Source organism: Amia ocellicauda, chromosome 18, assembly GCF_036373705.1.
Source record: "Amia ocellicauda isolate fAmiCal2 chromosome 18, fAmiCal2.hap1, whole genome shotgun sequence".
NCBI classification, from domain to species: Eukaryota; Metazoa; Chordata; class Actinopteri; order Amiiformes; family Amiidae; genus Amia; species Amia ocellicauda.
In genome coordinates, this window is record NC_089867.1 from 11362881 (window position 1) to 11383631 (window position 20751).

Genomic DNA, 20751 nt, shown 5'->3' on the forward strand with positions numbered 1-20751 from the left:
TCAAATATACCTATTGTTTTATTAAAAGACATAAGGAAGTATCCCACAAAGCAAATAAGAAAACATAAGTAAACATTCACAATTGCAAGAACAAACGCATGATTGGAGGACAATACAATAACTATTTACCTACTGTGGAGTCTGTAGAGCTCAAATTGTTTGTGTGTATATATGTATGGCTATACATATATATACACATCTACCTACAAATACACTTGCACATGTTTATTTATATGAACAAGGATATTAAGTACTGCAGAACTTTGCAGTGTAAGGTCCAAGGTCAGCATTTAGATTACAATTAAAAAATAAAAACTATGTAACAACAAAATATAGTACATCATATATAATTCATATAATTAATATTATTTTACAAGCATCTATTACTAAAAGTGATATTATGCATGGACAAATGTAGTCATGATTCAGCTCCACAAACAATCGCTAGATCTCTATTGACATAAAGCACAAGTGATGCCAATATTAGTTGAATAAATAGTTGCAGACCATCATACAATCTATTTCTGCATCACAAAAGGTCTGTAGACAACAAGCAACAGCTGCAATGACCAAAACAAATGGAAATGGAGGCTAGTACAGCCAAGACTCTAGACTCAACAGACCAAGAAACATATCTCTGTGTGAGGTGTGTTAAACACCCTAGACTAAAGCCAAGGACGTATCGTGATGTTTGCGGAATCTGCATCATCATGTAAGACAACGGCACAAATACAGCTGAATAAGGCATCAGAAGCACACCGGCCAAAGTGTTGTGTACACAAAGCTCAATGCACCGATGATGCCATATTTCACACTAACAAGCTCTGGTGGATCACAGCTTTGAATTATTACCAATACATGGGCCACATGTTTGAGAGATAAAAAGGAGAAGACTACATGGGTCAGACTGGCCATACCTACTGCTGTAACTAAAGACAAAAGAGGAAATATGAACTAGGGCCTATACCAAATCAAACCTTTAACCTACTTGCGGATTGCAAATTACAAACCTGTACCCCATCACAATTTTATTTTGAAGTAATAGAAAGCAGCTTCTGTCAACATTAAACTGCGATGAGGTACAAGTTTGCAATCTACAGGTAAGGTAGGTCAAAGTTTTGCTTTGGTGTAGAGCTTAGTGTGAATACTTTTGTTAATATATGTTTTTTTTCTATTTAGGTTTGCTGAAAAACATACTGTGCTGTACTATTTTAAGCTCAATTTTACTTTTTATGACATTTATGACACTGAATGTTCCTTATTTGGCAGAGTGTATGCAGGATGGTGAATGCACTAGTCAGACTCCAAAAAAGAAAGCCAATAAGCTATCTAGACACATTATATAAACCAACATTGTTTCATTTCTGTCATGCTACTTCAATGTCCTGTTACAGATGCCACCTTATATAACCCAAGCAAGTCGCTACCATGCTTACAAAAAAAGTCCACCCAGCCTGGGTTTCACTGTCAGGCAACATCCATCACCCACGGACGGTTCTGAATTAGCCATTTATTCAAGCATCTATCAGATTGTGCCTTTGTCAAACACGGAAATGTTTACTCAAACGGTTTGTTTTCAAAAGGACTCGAGTAAAAAAATACACGTATTTACACATCACAAATGTACAGTTCCATAGGAAGGAATTAAAGGGTTTGGCATAAGTTGGCATAGTTTGGATAAAACCATACACCCATTTAACAAACATGTTTTCATTTCTTTTTTTAAATGCAGGGTGTTGATCTGCTGTCATTCTTCACTAGGAGCATTGTATTTTAGGTCCCATGTGTACCGAGAGAGATGATAATCAGACCAAACTAAACACAGAAAGAGGCCTTTGTTGGTGAACAGCTCAGTTTTTGAACTTCTGCCATAGGTGTGATTTGGGTTTGCTACTAAAAACAGGTCCTTCATAGCGCCATGACATGCTAAGCTTTAATCAAACACCCTGTCAGTCTCTGTGTTCTGTCACCCAGTCCTGCAGCGTCTGAGCAACCTACATGCAAAGTTTTTGACTTTGGAAGACTTAAGTACAAGTTCCTATAGTCTAAATAGCACAAAAACTAGAACAGGTGTATCTAGAATCTTATCACACAGTGTATTAACTGGAATTTTATAAGGGAGAACTTTACAGGATCTTCAGAAGGCTTCCTTTCTACAATTTATACAAAGAGGAAACTTATTTATTAAAGTAGTGAACAATTTTGAGGCTACAGTCCTGACAGTCCAAGCACTGAGATTATTACCAACTACTGCAGATCCAAATATAGTTGGGATCATTTGAAAGTTGTGTCATTGCAATATTTGCCAAAGCAGGGAAAAAATAAAGGTTGTTGCATTACTATAATCAGTAGTTCAGTGCAAATATGATAACCCAACAGTCATGTATTATTGTTTTAAATGGGCAGTGTATGTCACATATGATCAGTGCTCAAACATTGTCCATCTACAGTGGAAAACCAGAAAAGACGATATAGTATCAGTCAATTCAAGAAGGAACAGTCAGGTCTGACAGTTACAAAGGGATCCTTTTTCACGAACCATCACGCAAAGTTCTCCATTTCCTTTTATTGCATGCATATATAAAAACGTAAAGCAAAACGTAATCAACACGTGAATGTTAATCCCATTTTGTGATTATGTGTGCATTTTTGAAATTGTATTCTGTGAAAAATAAATATAGAATCAGAGCCCCACCCACCCCTTCACAGTGTTTTGGGATTTAAGTCCATCTGAGGACCCAGCATGCGTGAGAAAAGGCAAAACAATGTCCTCACTGAGCACCATTAGTGCAGCTGGCAGTCTTATCAAAAGCTGACAGAGGATTATAAAGTCGGTCCTTTTTTCCCCCCGTTCTATAAACTTGATCCACCCAGTTTACACAACTAATAGCTGGGGATTACCGATAACCAACCACGGGTAAAACAAAAATAAAAATAAATAAAATCATACATCCGTGACATCTAGTGAACAACAAAACTAGCATGCTATTTTCTTGAGAATCGTATCAGCAGGTGTGGGTAGCCTAGGCTGTTGCATATGTGAATGCAAAGAAGGACCAATTTTATCAAATCTCCTGTTGACTTTTGCAGCAGCCACTCTCCAAATGCTTCCCCACTCTGCTTTGCTACTTGTCTTTATTCGGTTATATGTTCACGCAAGGAGGAGGCCGTCCCAGGACCGTCCTCACTCATCCTTCTTGATCGCAGGCTGGTCTGGAAGTGGCGGGGCTGCTCTGTGCAGAACCAGGAGCCCAGAGAGAGTGAGCGAGATGCCCACCCACCACAGCACAGCATGGGTCTCCCCAAAGATTAGCTGCCCCAAGAAAGCCTGCAAAATCAGGACAGCAGCAGTCAAACCACACAGGTAAACCAACTCTTTAGCTGCGTACACCCACAGGCGAACCACGTCCTTTTCAGAAACAAGTTTATTTGGGTGGGAATATGATCTAGCAAGCAAAAACAACACTGTGAAGGAGAAACAATGACACGCAAACAGTGCAATATTAAAGATTCAAGATGGCTACCAGGTCAAACTGCCGTGATCACACACAGCAGGTCTACACGACGAGCCGCTGAAGGGGGTACTCACTGAGGATATGAAGTTGGAAGCGGTGGTGGTCACAGTGGCTCTGGCAGAGGAGGAGGAGTACCTGAGGGCTTTCGCAAAGAAGGTCCACATCACAGCATTGCAGGTGAAGAGCAGCCCCCCACACAGCAGGCGGAGGGGAATGTGAAGCTGCAAGAAAAAAAAAACCTCAACGTCACCCTCAGACCTGCTGGTGGCGGCAAAATGAAGCCATCTACAACACCCTAATGAATATTATGGTGTTCATAATCAATCCGAATAATTCAGAATTCCTCATATCCAAATATAAAGTGCTTATTTCATATTCTAGAACAGTAGAGCCCTGCTAACCCAGATTATGGAAGTATTAATTATAGTGTCTCCCTGCATTGCTGAGAACCCTTGTGGGGAGAGAGTGCTTTTCAACACACAATAAATGTACTTCTACATTTTTTTTTGCATTGCCTAGGGAAAAATGGGCCTTAGTCTATCGTTAAGGTCATCACTGAATAAAGGTATGTGATTGCACACTCAATGGACCTGCAGAATTGCTAGATGCTACTGTAACTCTAAAGCAACCTTTACACATGCTCAGTTTAATGGTGTATTTAAACCCCCTGCCTAGTGAACTTTAAATAATGAATTGGCATAATGTTAAGTTGTTTAAAGCGCAACAATTTAATTTGCAGTAGATGCTTATTGCAAGATGGACAGAGCAAAGAGGAGGTTGCACTGAGAGCTTGGGTGTTTATAGGCTACGAAGTTCAAAATAAGCACACACTGCAACTTACATTGATAAACGCATATAAACTGGTGGACAATTGATTATCATACTCTGAAGGTCATTTAATTGTCAGCGCTTCCAAGACATGTCAGGTCTGAGATTTTCCCACGCTCTATACTTCTTATTGAAAAATACATAAATACCGGACGTATTATGAACAGACTATGCACTTTTACAAAGATAATATATATAATTGAGGTTGTGTGCGTAATCAAGTGTCTGTCCCATATTCTTCAAGTGCCGACACTACCGGAGTATCGCGGAAGAGCGGGGTGCGTACTTACGTCACCTCACGTTGTGGACGCTACGTGCCGGAGACCGGACCAGCATGTCAATTATTGAGCGGCGTCGAGCCCTGTCTAGTGGGTTATTGAGGCTGTCAGTGCATGCTCGTCCCGGAGCTCCCTTACCCAGTCGCAGGCTGTCGTGTCGTCCGCTTGCCTGAAACTCCTCTCGTCTCCTCCCCATGTTTTGAGCCCCGTTTCACACACTCCTTTCAGGTAATCGGCTCCCAGCGACAGTTTCGCCGACGAAGAAGCGACGGCTCCTAGGAAGCCCGCCAGCAATGCATAGATGACCCCGGGGAACAGCATCTTCGCGGTCGGAAATTAAAGCAACCTCAATCCTCAAGTCCATCACATTTCCCTCGCTGTGCCTTCGCAGCTAAATCTCCAGACTTCCGAGTTATGACGTCCACAACCGATTAACCAATCAAACTTCCCCGGGCTAGAGGCTCGACCATAGATATAGACACAGCTATGGGCTCGAATGACACCATGTGATGCAGAGGGTGCTTTGAATTCTGGGAGTTGCAGTTCTTTCAATTGTTTCCAATGAAACTACATCGAATTAATTTAGGAATCGATTGTGGAAGAAAAGACAATGTGTTGCTTGCTTTACTAGTTTATTTACACGATGTTCTTTTTAGCAAAAATATAATTCTACTACACCAGTGAAGCACCCGTCGATAGAGGACTACATTGACAGCGTTGTGACACACAAAGAACATGAACATATATACAAATACAGAAGTACATTAGAAACAAAATCCATATCATAAACTAAACTACAGGATATCGGGGCTGTGGAGGGACACTGACTGGGAAAAAAATCAGCATAATCCCAAAATATCATCACAATGTTATATAAAATAAGATTTGTTGCCCAGATGTGTCAAATATTTAACGGTCAAAAATATACTTTCTCACAGACACCAGGCACAGACTCTGGTGCCATGTGGTTTGAGCAAGTATTTCTGAGCAGATCAATATATGGGCACAATTACAATTGTACACACATCCATAACATCAGCTGCCAATATAGTTATTAGCTGCCCAGATGTACATTTTCCACACCACAATTTCAGTGGGCAATATAAATGCATATCAGACATGTCTGTGAGAATTTCAGTACTGTAGAGGACTATGAAAACAAACCTCCACTACATTAGTTTTCCTTTTTTCTTGGCAAATGCTAGTGATCAGTCCTCACATTACAGTCATAGATCTCATTTAAAAGACGCCATGTGTATATATTCAGATATATGCTTTTTCACAGATTTAAAGTATTTTTTAGGTTTTCAGAGGCCTGAGCACCATTGTTCAGATTTTAATTAAATGTAATAAAGAAAATCTGCATTAAAAAAAAATCACAGGTAATAGCTATGAACACAGTAAAAGTACAAGACAATTACTTATTTCCCCTGAGAGAAGAAGGAAAAGAGCTGGATCATGTGAACCAGGGTTTGATTTCCAATTAGGTCAAATATTAAAAAAACAGATCACAGCGTTGGAAGCATGTGGGTAACCGTGTTTCATACGAGATGTGTGACTCATGCACCTGCTGTCTGAGAGATTAATTCAAACCCATGGGCTCACTGGAGAGGCTGTCAGATTTTTTTTTGCCATTTTCTTTCAAGTTGTAGACTTCCAGGCGGAGTTTTTCATTGTCCTGAAAAAAAAACAACAAAAAAAAACAGGGTTTGTAAAAAAAAAAAAAATCTTTTCATTCATTTCAACATCTTATGTCAAGTACAAATAAAAGGGTAGTCCATGTAAAAGGTTTAGAAAAATTACAACTCTTGATGGAGATAACTGCTTTAATTTGCAAACACTCTAGTTTTCAAGGTGATCTATATGGAGATAGCAAGTCAATTAAACTGGATAATAAATAGTAGTCTACACAGACTGCAAAATCCCACAAGAGGAATTGTCCTTGACTTTCACTACCTCAATTCAAGGATACTGATGGAGAAAGTGATCCACTGACAAATAAATGGATAAGGAACAACATGCATGCAAGGAATTTAAATTTTAACTATTTCATCTAACGCTTTTATTTTGCAGTACTGTATATTTTAACCGCACAACATCCGCCTCGGGTTAAAGCCGTAAAGGTACCTCAATCAGTTTGGTGTTTTCTTTTTTAAGCTTCACCAGGTACTGGATTTTTTGGTTGAGGTTTTGATGTCCCACTAGTTTTCCATTCTCTTCAGCCAGGAATTCCACTTGTTTCCTCAGAACATCCACTTCCTGAAACACAAAAGCGAGCTGCCGTTTGGCATCTTGTGCTGCTAATCTTTTTCTTCCTTATCATACCAGTGAGTGCAGTAAGGAGTGAATGCACCCACAGGGGAGATGCATGGGTTGAAGACCTTTCTGACTGGACTGACAGAGTATAAGCACTTTAGAAATGTTGTGAATGGTAATCTGTACTAAAAAAAAAAATCTTCCACCGAAGTGTTACATTTCCCCAGTCAGAATTACTCAAATCCTTCCAGTGGCTCCTGGGTCTTCACAGATACAGCAATCACTCACAATTCCTTTACCATCCATATGAAGGCAAAACCTTTAGTCCATATGTAAAAAAAGAACCATTTGACTCCGCACTCGGATAAATATACCGCTTGGAGTTCTGGGCTAACCAGACCCCCTACATTATTCCTCCTATTTGAATCCGAAAATATAAAAATAAATACCTGGTTTGAACTGCGCTTAATTTCTGTGGTCCCCGATCCTGTATGAGAGATGCAGACACGCTGATAAATGTAATTTAATCAAGTGTTTTATTATTTGATATAAATGAATAATTAATAGATTAATTATTATACGATTATTAATCCTAGGATGAAAGATCCAAAAGCACTGCAAAATTATTGTCCACTCTCAAGGAGGAGAAATGTAATCTAAAGGAAGGTGACAATTTATGCTGTCCTAAAACAGAACAGCAGATCTTCCGATACCAAAACTTGGAAAAAGAAATTGATTTAAAAAAAAATCTAATGGAAAGGTTTTAAAATTAATTACATTGATCAAAATGTCTGCATCCAAAATCACTTGCATTATAGAGAAACAGACCATCCAAGTACAACAGTATTCTTCCGTAGAAATATAGCAAGTCTCGCCACCTAAGAGGAATCTAGTTAACTGTGTATTTAAAGAACTACAAATTCATGAGGGGATCAGCACATTAAGATGCAGTCAATTAAAGGGGCCTGGAGTTTGTCGATTCTCATTTCTGTTTAAATTTCTGCTTTGCTTGCAGGGATCAATTTTCCCCAGGTTGTTCTCCCATCACTCAACAGTGACCTCAAATGGCCAGTTACCTGTAAGGCTTAAGTGCACCAAGTATGATTGTATTCCTCAATAGGTGAGGTTATCCAACAAGGTCATCATTGATTCTACCTTCAAACTCAAGTTTAATGGTGGTAGCAACAGTCTGCTTTAATTGCAACGGACAGTGATACGAGTAAAACGTATTTCAGACAAGTTACAGGTACAGGTCTGCATCATTTTCAAAAGCTCAGGTTATATCAGTGATGGTATTTTACCTTGGCATGTTTTTCCTGCTCCAAATCTTTCTCCCTCAGTTCTTTCAGTTCAATCGACCGATTCCTCAGTTCGTTTGTCATCTCCTGAATGCAGATCTCCGCTTTAGACAGGGTGGTCGAAGTATTGCGCAACCTTTAAATAAGAAACGCGAGGCTTCAAGACGCAGGAAAGCTTCTTTAAGGACACACAGGCATATGTGCGTCTGATGTGACCCATTTCATCTCCTAATAAGTGTGCCAAATTTCTAAGGCAGTGTTATTTTTTTGTACGAATAAATAGGAACAGTTACATTAAAATAGTGCACACTTTAATTACACAGCATAGTTAGAAAAACAAGAAAATCTAATTCTATCAAATTAACAATAATCCAGAAAGCCTTACTGCTCTTCCAGTTCAGAAAGCTTCTTCATTGAGGTAACCTGCGAGAAGCAGAATAATGGGAAATTAAGTTTATAGATCTAGAGATACAGATAAATAGATACATCAAGATTTAGTGCACCAAGTTAATTGTATTATTTGCTTAACCAACGTATTAAAATGTAATTCAATCTATATTACAAAGAATAAAAGTTTAATGACATAAGTACATAATTTGTGAGGAAAGTGTAGGCTACATACTTTACAAGACAGTGCTTTTATACTGTGCAGAAAAGCTTATAATAATAATAAATAATAATAATAATAATAATAATAATAAAGGCCATCCCTGGGAAATTTGACTTAACGTAAAACCATTTTTTCCTTTTCAAAATGTTTTTACATGAAGTACAATACATTTTTGGCAAAGAATAGGACATTTCTAACATAAAAAAAAAAGAACTTTGCGTACCTGTATGCTTGTACTGTACAAACTTAGTGTAAAAGAGCTCTAAATCTTACACAACCAGACAGGTTGCCAGAACAGAACCTTTACATAAGTCGGGTAATGTCTGTAACAATACGTTATTAAGCGGACATTTGAGAATGTGTCAAATGAGGTAATACATGTTCGAACCACATTAAGTCGAGATTTGAAATTAATTATAGAGGTTCCTTCCAGAAGTGAGATGTGCTTGATTATTTTAGGGAGAGGAAAATAAAAATAAAAGCCAGGTGCTGTAACACTAACCCTTGCTTTTCTCTCCTCCTTCAGTTCTCTCATGAGAGCTTCACGATCAAGCTTGTCTTCACTGTTAAGAGCAGAGATGCAGCATTATAGAACAGTAAGAAGGAAGCAAAAACATGTTCAGCTATACAAGATGAATACATCCAAATGGGCAGATCTAAAGTTCAATGTGTTAACCTCTGTGCACAGGTTATCATAATTTTAGGAAGCTACTTCAAGTTCAGCCCTGGAAAACGCCTGATTAGGTCATTTCAACAAGTAAAGAAACCGGAGTAATTACCAAATCTACATTCAAGACGTTTTAGGAATGTAATGACGTTTTTGGGAATGTAATCATTACACACGCAAGGAAAACTTAGATTACCCGTTAGTATGGTGGCCCTGTTGTTTCTGCAGGGTGTAGCACTTGTCCACAAGAGTCTGCATTTCCAGACGCAAGTTTTCCTTTTCACACAACTGTCCCTGTAGAAAAAAGAATTGTAGATCCATTCATAAATAATGTTACAAATAAAAAGCCTACCAGCACTTGATTAAGGGAACTACAATTTGTCCTAGATGTATTTTTTTACATGTATATAAACAGGTAGACCATCCTAATAGTACATTTTAAGAGCAGATACACCAAACTGTACATGTACACCTCGAGGATTCAATACCCGGGGTACTTAAAAGCATCTTAAAAGCCTTTAGTAAGTGAAGTAGTACCTTGAGACGCAGAATTTCCTCATTCTTAGCCATTCTCTCAGCATTCATCTCTTTTACCAACACCTCTAGAGTGACCATGGATGAGCGCCGGTTCACCAGCTCTCTCTCCTGAGTATCCAGCACCTTCCTCAAGTCCGTATTGAAACTACAGGGTGTCTTGGGGGTCTTTGAGGGAGAAAAAAAAAACAAACTCATACATGTAGCTGCATACCTGTTGTGTGTACTGGCACGGTTTCAAGCGCTCATCCACAAGATTGCGCTGTTCTGTTCAGAGCCACACAACGCTACCTGTGAGTGACATGGTGGGGTGATGGGGGTCACCTGCTCCAGCTCGTTGGGATTCAGTTCATTTTCATTCTTAAATGCCAGTTGCTCCTCTGTCCGTTTCAGCTACATTATACAGGAGGAAGGAAAAAAACAACCCAAACAAATAAAAAGTTTAAAATTACAGCGATACAGCCAAGACAGACATTTAACCTTTAAAAGATTATCATAAAAGGCTGACAGCCCGTAAAAAGATGACAAGGACAACTAAAAACGCTTTGGTTACTTGTGTCCTTGAGCTCCCATTACACCCAACATTTTGATTTGATTTATCATGTAATAAATGCACAAGAGTCAGCGCCGTCCAGGCCTATTAATAGTGCGCTACCTGATCCTGCAGCTCTCGGATGGTGGCTTGTTTCTCCGTGGCCTCTGCCTGTGCAGCCTGGAGGAGAGCCGCCTGTTCATTGAACACTTTCGTCAGCCTCTCCACCTCCTCCGCTGCATGCGACAGGTCCTCTTGCAACAGCTCTTGCTACGGAGCAGAACAGAACGGGTGAATCTGGCTTTCTGTGCTGATTGAGTACAGCCTCTCCAACTATACTTTTGCATCTCAGTCACTCTCAGACAGGAAAACATCACCGAATGACATTATGTGCTCACCTCAATGAGGTCGGAGGCCACTTTCCTCTCCATCGACTCCCTGAGTTCAACCGTCTCCTTCTCATACCTCTGGATGATCATCTTGCTCTCCTCCTTGGCTAGCAAAGTTGCGGAGTACTTGGCCTGTCACAGGGAGCACATGTATGAAATAAAGGCAAAACTAATTAGAAAACAATAAATGGTAGCTATAAAAAAAAAAGGGCAACTGGTAAGACATTTAAAGGTTTGTTCCCGACTATGTGGAGGGAGAGAAAAAGTGACCCAATCCGATTACCTTAATGTCCTCCAGCTCACTGGTCTGCGCAGACAGAATCTCGTTTTTCTCACTCAGCACGCTTCTTAACTCCTGGATCTGGTTCATAATATCCACCACAAACTCCTTTAGAGAGGGGACAAAAAACAACAAAGTGGATTTTTCTTCTTTTTTTTTTTTTAACCCAAGAGATAAGTAATCTGACCCCTCTACTTTAATTCTTATCATATAACCAAATCAGACACCAAACCAATAATGAAAAAATAAGCCATCTTTACTTTGTCAGAGGCATTCTTGCTTTCCAGGTCAGCAATTGCAGCTTGTGCAGCAGCCAGACTTTTCTCCACATTGTGCAGGTTTATCATCTAGGGAAAGAATGAGCAATATATTAAAAACTAAAACAGGTCAAATTATAGTAACAAAGAAGTCATTACAACTCAAATAGTACACATACCTGTTGCTCACACTGCAAACTCAAATCAGAAACCTGCTTCTTCAAGTGGATATTCTCATCCAGGGCTTTCAACAGCTCCCTGAATTAAAAATAAATAAGACATTTATAAAAAATGAAAGTAGCAAATGTAGATTCAGTGTCTTAAAATGCAACACTCCTTTATTAAAGTGACATGGATTGGGGGGGTATTGAGTATGAAACATCTGCTGCATATTTAAACATAACCCTTTAAAAGAAACTCACTTGGAAGTGGTCTCTTTGTCTTCTTCCAGCTGGGATGCTAAATTGCTGTTGTATTCCTTTTCTACTTTCAGGGAGTCCATCAATTTCTGAAACAAAAAATAAAACGGGGATGAGGAGGTGCTGGGTCAATACAGCTGCTGGATTATTATACGTCTCTGCTGTGTTGAAAGCACGTCTTCAGTGTTATGATCAATAAGTAGATTAGCATTGTGCAGCTTTTATTCATTACCCCTTTTCCAGTTGATGTGGTAGTCTGTAAAGTCTACAGGAAAGTGGGAACTATACGGAAATGTACACGATTGCTTACACTCAGCTCAGCCTGAAGGGCGGTGATCTCCCTCTTGCTCTCAGCCAGGTGTCGCTCGTTCTCCTCCGACTCAAACTTCACCACTTCCTGCAGGTTGTCGTGAGCCTCCTGTACCGAGCGTCGCTCTTCCAGTAGCTTGTCATGTTCCAATCTGGACAACACAAGACAGGACAGGAGGGAATTGAGTAGAGTGGAGGGGTTGGCTACAATTGTGGAACTTTCTATTCATATAAAATCGACCAATTAAGGTAGAATTAGTGTCCGATTACACCTCGGTCATGCTGAAGATTCCTATTATTCTATTTTTCCTATCATCCTATTTTCTTGATTAACAACCATTACAGTATAGCCCGATGAAACCCAGCTTCATGTGGGCTCTTCAGAGGACTGACCAGAAACTGGAAACCACTGGCTTCAGAGAACGAGATTAATTGACCCTCGACTGCAGCTTTGACTTCGCCCAACACCGTGACTGGGTACCTGACGTTGTCCAGCTCCAACTGCACACCGATGAGGCTGCTGGAGAGCTGGCCAAACTCCAGTTCCTGTTTTTCCTTGTACGAGCTGTACTCGGCCTTCAGCACCGCCAGCTCCTTGTCGGCCGACTGCAGCACCAGCCTTAGGTCATGCACTTCGCTCCTCAGCACTGCAACACAAGAGGAGGGGGACAGCAGGAGGCATCATAAGAGGGGACAAGGGGTTACAAGACAGTGTAGGCACGATGGGAGTTGGAACGTTATAGGAGATTAAAACAGTTCCAGAATAACGGTTATGGAATGTTATTTTCTCAAAAATCATAAATAAGGCACCCACCTTGTAACTAGAATACCAATAGTTCTGATTGTGTCGATCCCTAGGTCAAACCAAACCAAAAGCCTTTGCTATACTTGGTTTCCTTACATATCTTAAATGAATCCTGTTCTTAATACAAGTCAGTGGGATGGTATATGACTTGTTGTGCAGCAGACCAATTAGGAGAATGTTCTCACACAAGTAATAAATAATGGTTCTGCTTTCATGCACAGGGACAGCAATCATGGAGTCACACAGAAAGCAGATCAGCTCACCGTCCATCTTGCTCTGTTCCTCCTGCAGGTTCTTCTCCAGAGACTGAATTTTATCCTGAAGGTTGAGCTGTTCTTTACTCCAGTTTTTCCTCTCAGATGAGAGCAGCTGAAGGGACAGGAGAGTTGAAACTTTTTATAAACTTTTTATAAGGCAGCACTGTGGAGTAGTGGTTAGGGCTCTGGACTCATGACTGGAAGGTTGTGGGTAGGGCAGTGCTGTTGTACCCTTGAGCAGGTACTTCACTTAGATTGCTCCAGTAAAATGCCCAGCTGTATAAATGGGTACAAATGTAAGTCGCCCTGGATAAGAGCGTCAGCTAAATGACAAAAATAATAATAATAATAAACTCTTCATTTATTGGAGTGGCATAGAAATCCAGTGTCATCTCTTACCTCTTCCGCTCTAGTCGAGTGCTCCTCCAATTTACTGATCTGCTGCTGCAGCTTCCGGGTCTTTGCCTCTTCTTCGTCCAGCTTGATCTGGAGGGCACTGGCTTGGTCCTGGAAAAAGCAAGATACGTTTTCAACATAGGGTTAACATTTTACATGTATATACATGTGAGAATAGTAGATCAAACAAAATGTGTTGATGGTGAATTGCCGTGTGCAAATGTTCCTACCTGCACCATGTGCAGCTCCTCGGCCAAGGCCTCACAGGCCAGCTCGGTCATCTCCGGAGGCACGGGCTCGTTCAGGATGTCGTCCACCTGCTCCTCGTCTGGGTTCTCCCCGATCCCGTCCAGAGTGCGGTCAGGGCTGAAGTGTGGCACCAAGCGAGAGCGCAGGTTGTAGGCCTTGGTGGGAGTGGTCAGGTTCTGTGGCCGTGAGCGAGTTAAGAGCCGTTAGAGAAAAAACCTTTCACTGAATAAACGTGCAGTTCGCTTGTAAAGCCTTCTTCCAGTTGGCAATTCTCCTCCCTCCCTCCCTCCTTACCTTGATTGTCTCAACGTGCATCTTGTTCAGCTGGGAGACTTCCTCTCGTTTGTGGGCTTTTGTTGCCTCCAAAATATTCTCTAGGTGCTGATTGGCTTTTTCAAGGTACCGCTTTTCCGATTCCATCTCCATGATTTTCTGTCTGTTCATACAGAAGTTATTATTAAATAAACAAAAACCTATGCTGAAACGTTTCACATTTATGTAGATATTGGACAAATTACACAGCTTTATGCAAGTCTTTTTAGGGCGTAGTGCAGCTTGGGCAGATCATACAGCGCCACCCAGAGCACTGTCACTATATATAGGCATATATATTTTTACTTACTTAGTCAGTTCTTTGAATTCTTCATAAGCCTGAACTGTGGTGGTTAGCTCAGTCTGTTTCTGCATAAGCTGTGCCTTTAGCCTCTCCATCGACACTGATGACACATTCTCAGCTGTCACAGGTGTTGAGTAAACTAGCTGACCTGAAAAACAAGTCAACAATATTTTAATCTCATTACTGTCAAGGACATAAACAATACAATAGTTACAACTGCAAGGGGAGTAAAGTTCCTGAATCACTACGCAGTGACCGTGTCTCTCACTTGCAGTCGGCTTCTCAGAGGCCGTGGTCTCCAGGAATGCCTTCTCCAGCTGTGCGGCCACCTCTGCGTTCAGCTCTCTGGCTCTCTTCACCGATTCCAGGGCCCGCAGCTGCTGGTTCTCCTGACGCAGGCTGTGGTTTTCCATTGCGTACTTCGCCACACGCGGGTGCTGGTCCACCTACTCAACAGGAACAATAGGAGTTTAGAGAAGAGGGGGGGGGGGGAAAAAAAAAAAAAAAAAAAAAAAAGTGGCCACAGTGCCTCTTCTAGGGTTGAGAGTATTTAAAATTGATCTCAAGGAGGGAAGGTAAAACATTTCCAAAAAGTGAAGTGTAATGAGCCGAAAGGACATGAACACAATTTGTCTGTTATCCATCAGGGTTTAGATTTCATCTCACACCTGTTCCCTTAACACCTGGATCTCCTGCTTCAGCTGAGCCACCACAGCATCGCTCTCCTGGTCCGACAGCCCCCCATGCGACTCTCTCAGGGTCTTCTCCAGCCGGGAGATGTGATCCTCGCGGAACTTCAGGATCATCCGATTGGACTGGATGAACTTCTCTTTCTTGGCCCACGCGTCCTCGAGCTGAGCCACTTTCTGGAGCAGCGTCTGCAGAAGGAAAAGAGGATTACTGGGATTGGGAAACATCGGTTCAGATTTTGCCCCGCTCTCGCCCACACTCACAATTCCTAAAGGAAACATGACCTCATTGGATTAAAAAGTTTAGATCACACACACCATCCAAAAAAAGACCTTAAAATGACATTAGTCTCCATGAGGGACTGACTTGTTTTTACAGTATCTGACTTCACATTTTCTCACAATAATGTGTTCTTTCTACTTGTGATAAGAGGGAAGATGCTTTAAAACAATGTTCCAGAGGAGTGCTTTTCAATTATAATCCAAACTAAACTGGGCAAATTTTACTGCATCTGCTAGTACACATCCCCCATCACCAAATGACAATAAAAGCCTCTTTGCTAAAATGCTCCCATCTCTCCAGCTAACGACTGTCCAAAGAAATTCTATTACCCGCACTGATTTGTACTTGTCTTTTATAGGTCACCCTTCGTAGCTGCAGAGGAAATGGCTTTCACAGTACATTAACAAGAGAAAGGAATGTAATTTCCTCTGTCAAGCCTCGGAAGGCATGTATTTGTCAGAAGGTTTTCAAAATGGTGCACATATTCAATTATTAATGCGAAACAGGCTCCACTACTGCTCGTATGCAGTCCTAATAACTTAATTCAAACATTGCAGTGGCAGACATCCTACCATGACCAGAGGGGGGGAAGCATTCCATAAAACTATCCAGCCACCAGAAAAAACAACCAACCTTTTTTTCACTTTCACTTTTCTCCCAGAACACCATGGCTTCTAAAAAATGGCTCTTGTATTCACCGTGTGAAACACCATTTTCAACAGGATCTAGAAAGAAATACAAAATTCAGCTCGAACGGGAAATCTAAACAGAACTTTAGCAGAATACATAGAATGTCATCAACTGGTAGTTCTATATGATTAGTCCATCAAAAACTGTGCAAAATGTTTAAAATAAATGTTATTTTAATTCTACTACATATTTTTGAAGTCCTTAACTGAACAAAACAAAAAACATTTTGTTTTCATGGTATTAGACAGTAGACATTTATTTCCCATTACCTTTCATTCTGATATGGATTTCATAAAGGACAGCATTTGAACTATTACAATTTTAATTTAGCTGTGCAGCTAAGACCCACATGCAACAGAGATGGGGTTTGCTGCCCTCAGGGAGAAGCTCTTACCTGAGGGGCCCCTGGGCCCTCCGGGTGCAGAGTCCCCGTGCACCTCCCCATGAACCTGGGCGGCCAATGCCTGAGCCAGCTGCTCCTTCAGCTTCTTCACCTCGGCCTGCAGCTGCATCACATTGCCCTGCGTGTCCTCATTGATCACAGCCTGCACAGACAACGGCAGACCGCCACGACTCAGGGATCGACATGAATATAACATAATATCATATATTGTGTAATTGTGCCTCGGACATACAGATGTACATAAAAATGCCCCCAAGTGACCTTTATAACACTAACCTTATTCTTAATCAGCTTTGCTCTCTGAGCAAAATGCAGAGTGGACAGAGTCTCCCCGAAGCATTTAGAGCCCGGGTGGACATTGGCGATAATGAAGGTTTTGGCATTTCCTCCCAGAGAGTCCTGCAACGAAAGAAAAGGAAGAGTTTAGACTATTTATAGAAAACTTCACACAGCTTTTAGATTTCATCATGTCAGGGAAATTCATAAATGTAGCAGTTCAAGAAAAAAAAAAAAATCTAAAATAATAAATCCCCTCACCCGAAGCAGAAAGGTGAGTTTGGAGTCTCTGTAGCAGATGTGTCGGCTCTTCCCATTGGACATGTCCACCAGGGCCATCATCACCTGACCCAGGCAGCTGAGGGAGCGGTTGATGCTGCCGGCCTCCTGAAAATGGACAGCAACATGAGTGACTCGGTGAAAGAAAAAGACCATATAGCCCTGCACTGATGGAAGCCTGCACTCCTGCGTCAAAATATTGGACATGAAGGGCAATGACCTTCAGTCTGGTCCCCTCCGCGTGGGTGTCCTTCTGCCTCTCTGAGCCAGCCAAGTCTACCAGGTTGAGCATGCTGCTCCTGATGTTCACGATCTCGTTGACCGTCTCCTTGGACTCCAGAGTGACGGTAAAGACCGCGTGCGACCGTGAGGACTCCCTGTTCATGGATGTAGAGGCCACCCGCCGATTCCTCCAACCCATCGACAGCACCTAGGACCAAGAAAGGAGGGCCAAGGCAGTTAAAAACAAACACTGACAGTGCACACATTCTATAGGCTAACTAGGAAACCAAAAGAGGAAGAGAAAAACAAAACTATAAACCATTTGAACTAGAGGGGTATCATCTTTTCCCTTGAGAGTTCCCCAAACTAGCAAGCAGTAGCATATGAATGCAAATTAAAGCAATTTCGTAGCAGAGTGACTTGCCTGATAAGCTTCCACGGCAGAAGTAACAATCTTCTCCACAGCACCATCTACAAACACTCCCTTCTTTATGTTCTCCCGGAGAAACAGGCTAGCCGACGCACTGTCCAAAAGGTCAAATATCTGCTCGTTGTAGATTTCAATAAAGGAGCACTTGCAAAGGAAACTCTTCTTGTCAGACTGAAAAAACAAGCCGTCCCAGTTATTGTAAAGGCAAACCTGTGAAGAGCAGAATTCTCTACACAACTTGTGGCGATTATGAGAGCAGTATCAAAGTAGACAAAGTGAAACGGATTTTTGCCAAGGACAAATTGCTCCAGCTCAGACTTTAGGAAAAGTAGTGCAGGGACACACATAATAACTTTAGGTTCGTGCTCAGTGAGAATCCGACTGACATTTCAGCAAAATTGAAATATTTTCAGTTAAAGCTGCAATGCTTACTTTTTCAACCTCCCTGTTGATGAGGAAAAAGAGGTATTCGAAACTCCGAGGAATCACCCCTCGCATGTTGTGAGTGAAGTTGTCAGACTCTGAAGGACCTAAATATCATATATTGAGAATAAATATATCAGAAATAACATAAGAACATAAAGTTTGCAAACAAGATGAGACCATTCGACCCATTGTGCTTGTCTGGTGTCCATTAATAACCGAGTGATCCAAGGATCCTATCCAGTCTGATTTTAAATGGAAACACCTACCATTTCTACATGATTTTCTACCTAAATATAACAAACATCAACAGTACCAATTCACAGATGCCTACATTTGAAACAAACAATTTAGTGAATAAACAAGCATTTCATTCCCTTACCCAGCATTGTAAAGGTTTTTCCAGACCCAGTTTGCCCACTGAAAAGACAAGAGTTGATATTAAAAGAGAAATAGACATTAGAAAAAAAAGTGTACATAATTTCTCCAAAGTACGTAAAAAATTCATGTCTCAAAAAGCATAACTTACTATGCAAATATAGTGCCATTGTAGCCATTCATGCAGGATTCCACAATGTTCTTTGCTACACTTGAAAAAACTGCCTCCTGTACAAAAATACAATTGAATAATAATTATAAACATTTTACAGTAGTTTTATTGAATCAATTCAATAAATTTTTATTTGTATAGCGCCCTTCGCAGGGTAGCCACAGAGCGCTTTACAGACTGGTAAACATACAACAAACGTACAGCAAAATAAAACACATCAATACAATACAATAAAATACTGACCTGTAAACATGTAAACAAGTGAGTGAACATTTAAGTAAATAAACCATTTAGGCACGGAGGAGAGAAAAACAAAAAACTCCTATGGATGGCATGTAGGAGAAACGAGTCGTTTAAAATTGTTGTCTCCTACCTGAGAGACATCCATGTCTGCTACATGATCGTAGGTGAAGGTCCTGGGCTCAGGTTTGGAATGCAATCGGATGGTGTTGGGCGAGGTGACGGTCAGACACATGTTGGGATCCCCGTCTGTGGACAGCCCACCACCCTGCGTGAGCGGACGGACTCTCACAAACACCCTGATAGCATCCCCTTCTTGGCTGAGAAGAATCACAATCACTCAAAACCACATTCAGGTTTCACAAGTTAAGATTATGTTCTATAATTACATGGAAAAAAAGCACCAATTGTACTAGAAATAAGGACATTGATATTGACATTTAGTAGAAATAAAAATATAAAGACATGGATGGGACCTCCCATCTAAAGATAAGAACAAGAACGAGAAGCTAAAGCTATCCCTGGAGTCAGTATGAATTAAATGCAAGCAAGACAGGTTATTTATTGACAGCGTTAAAAGAGTTTCTGAATCAAGTGCTGCACTCTCACATCAACCATTTCCACCCATCCCACCCTCTTACCTGGACAGGGAAATGTCCCCAGAATCCCCTGAGAAAGAGAGAGAAAATATTGTCACTATTATAATTATTATTGGTTGTTGTTGTTTAATGAAGCACGTTTACTTTAACATGAGCTACAATGTTAATCCCTAGCCAGTATGATTTGGTAAGAGCACCAGCTCTGGTAAATCAGACTGACACTTACAAAGAGCTGTCAGACACCTGGGGGTTTAATTAAGAGGTCATTTTGTCTCGAAAGTAAACCACCTTTAGAAATAATGATCAAAAAATGTCCCTTATACTGAGGTACTGCCATTTTTAAACAGGCCAACTGTCCACCTTGGATCTCATCGCAAGTTCTTGGCAAATGTAAAACAGGTAATTTTCACATAAGGATCACAACTCTTACATGGTAGAGAAAATCGGGCAGTACATCGAAACTGTAAAATCATTTATACATTTTCAAAAAACAGGTTGCCACGAAAGATTAAAGACATTTTGCAGTAGCTATTTATATATATATATATATATATATATATATATATATATATTAACCCTTATTAGCTGTATAATCGAACTCTTGTTTTCCAAAAAAGTGTAGAGACTTGATCAAATTCTGTGTAATATTATCTATAAATGTTATTGTATATCCTGTCAAAATGACCAATTACTAAACACACGTTACATTTATTCAGCGATGTAAACAAATCCCAGCATGTTAAATAAAACGCAATTGTAATACTGTAGCTACTGACAGGTAGGTAGATCAACAGTATTGATCAGAACATCGATAGCCACCGAGTTCTGAATACTAATAATCGATGATCACCGATCACTTTATCTGTTTCACGATCGCTTTCATTAAAATATATTGTTTATATGGCTTTTAATAAAAGCCAAACTGCCTCATCAACTGCAGAATTCAAATTAAAAAAACGAACATACCTTTATTGCCAGTTCCCATGACCAACTGACTTCACGGCGACCAGTATTAAACAAAATATGTCTTTAAAAATACATATATAGTTTCCGCAAAAACAGAACCTATATCTTCTACAAATGGCGGACATTCAAATTTTGGCGCTTTACCTTCAAAGAGTCCTAAATCCATCCCATCAGCTGCACCACGTGTGTGTTGATGGCTCTTTAGT

General features: G+C 40.6%; 2 protein-coding genes across 2 annotated transcripts; both read right to left on the reverse strand.

The window, feature by feature from the left end:
- On the reverse strand, window positions 1–5078 carry tmem42a (transmembrane protein 42a). The gene is made up of 3 exons (XM_066690413.1): window positions 4760–5078; window positions 3590–3736; window positions 1–3328 (listed from the first exon to the last, which is right to left on the reverse strand). The coding sequence occupies exons 1-3, from the start codon at window positions 4940–4942 to the stop codon at window positions 3185–3187; spliced, it is 474 nt and encodes a 157-aa protein (XP_066546510.1). The 5' UTR covers window positions 4943–5078; the 3' UTR covers window positions 1–3184.
- Window positions 5079–5236: 158 nt separating this feature from the next.
- kif15 (kinesin family member 15) lies at window positions 5237–20681 on the reverse strand. The gene is made up of 35 exons (XM_066690412.1): window positions 20546–20681; window positions 19622–19649; window positions 19114–19300; window positions 18720–18796; window positions 18573–18610; window positions 18200–18297; window positions 17762–17938; window positions 17336–17545; window positions 17098–17223; window positions 16837–16959; window positions 16552–16702; window positions 16101–16192; window positions 15164–15373; window positions 14764–14941; window positions 14502–14643; window positions 14174–14315; window positions 13861–14055; window positions 13634–13741; window positions 13241–13346; window positions 12654–12819; window positions 12174–12324; window positions 11867–11952; window positions 11624–11702; window positions 11448–11534; window positions 11191–11295; window positions 10917–11039; window positions 10642–10788; window positions 10278–10379; window positions 9990–10154; window positions 9649–9746; window positions 9288–9348; window positions 8561–8598; window positions 8179–8311; window positions 6749–6880; window positions 5237–6299 (listed from the first exon to the last, which is right to left on the reverse strand). The coding sequence occupies exons 1-35, from the start codon at window positions 20562–20564 to the stop codon at window positions 6204–6206; spliced, it is 4176 nt and encodes a 1391-aa protein (XP_066546509.1). The 5' UTR covers window positions 20565–20681; the 3' UTR covers window positions 5237–6203.
- Between the last annotated feature and the right edge of the window lie 70 nt (window positions 20682–20751).

Bases quoted from the DNA above. Each gene is read 5' to 3' on its own strand.
- tmem42a (XM_066690413.1), bottom strand. From the start codon at position 4,942: ATGCTGTTCCCCGGGGTCATCTATGCATTGCTGGCGGGCTTCCTAGGA. The intron at 3,737-4,759 runs GTAAGGGAGCTC...TTTTTCTTGCAG, and splicing joins ACACGACAGCCTGCGACTGG to CTTCACATTCCCCTCCGCCT. The intron at 3,329-3,589 runs GTGAGTACCCCC...CTGATTTTGCAG, and splicing joins CTTCCAACTTCATATCCTCA to GCTTTCTTGGGGCAGCTAAT.
- kif15 (XM_066690412.1), bottom strand. The intron at 19,301-19,621 runs GTAAGAGGGTGG...GATTCTTCTCAG, and splicing joins GGGGACATTTCCCTGTCCAG to CCAAGAAGGGGATGCTATCA. The intron at 15,374-16,100 runs GTTGGTTGTTTT...TTCCTTCTGCAG, and splicing joins AAAGTGAAAGTGAAAAAAAG to ACGCTGCTCCAGAAAGTGGC.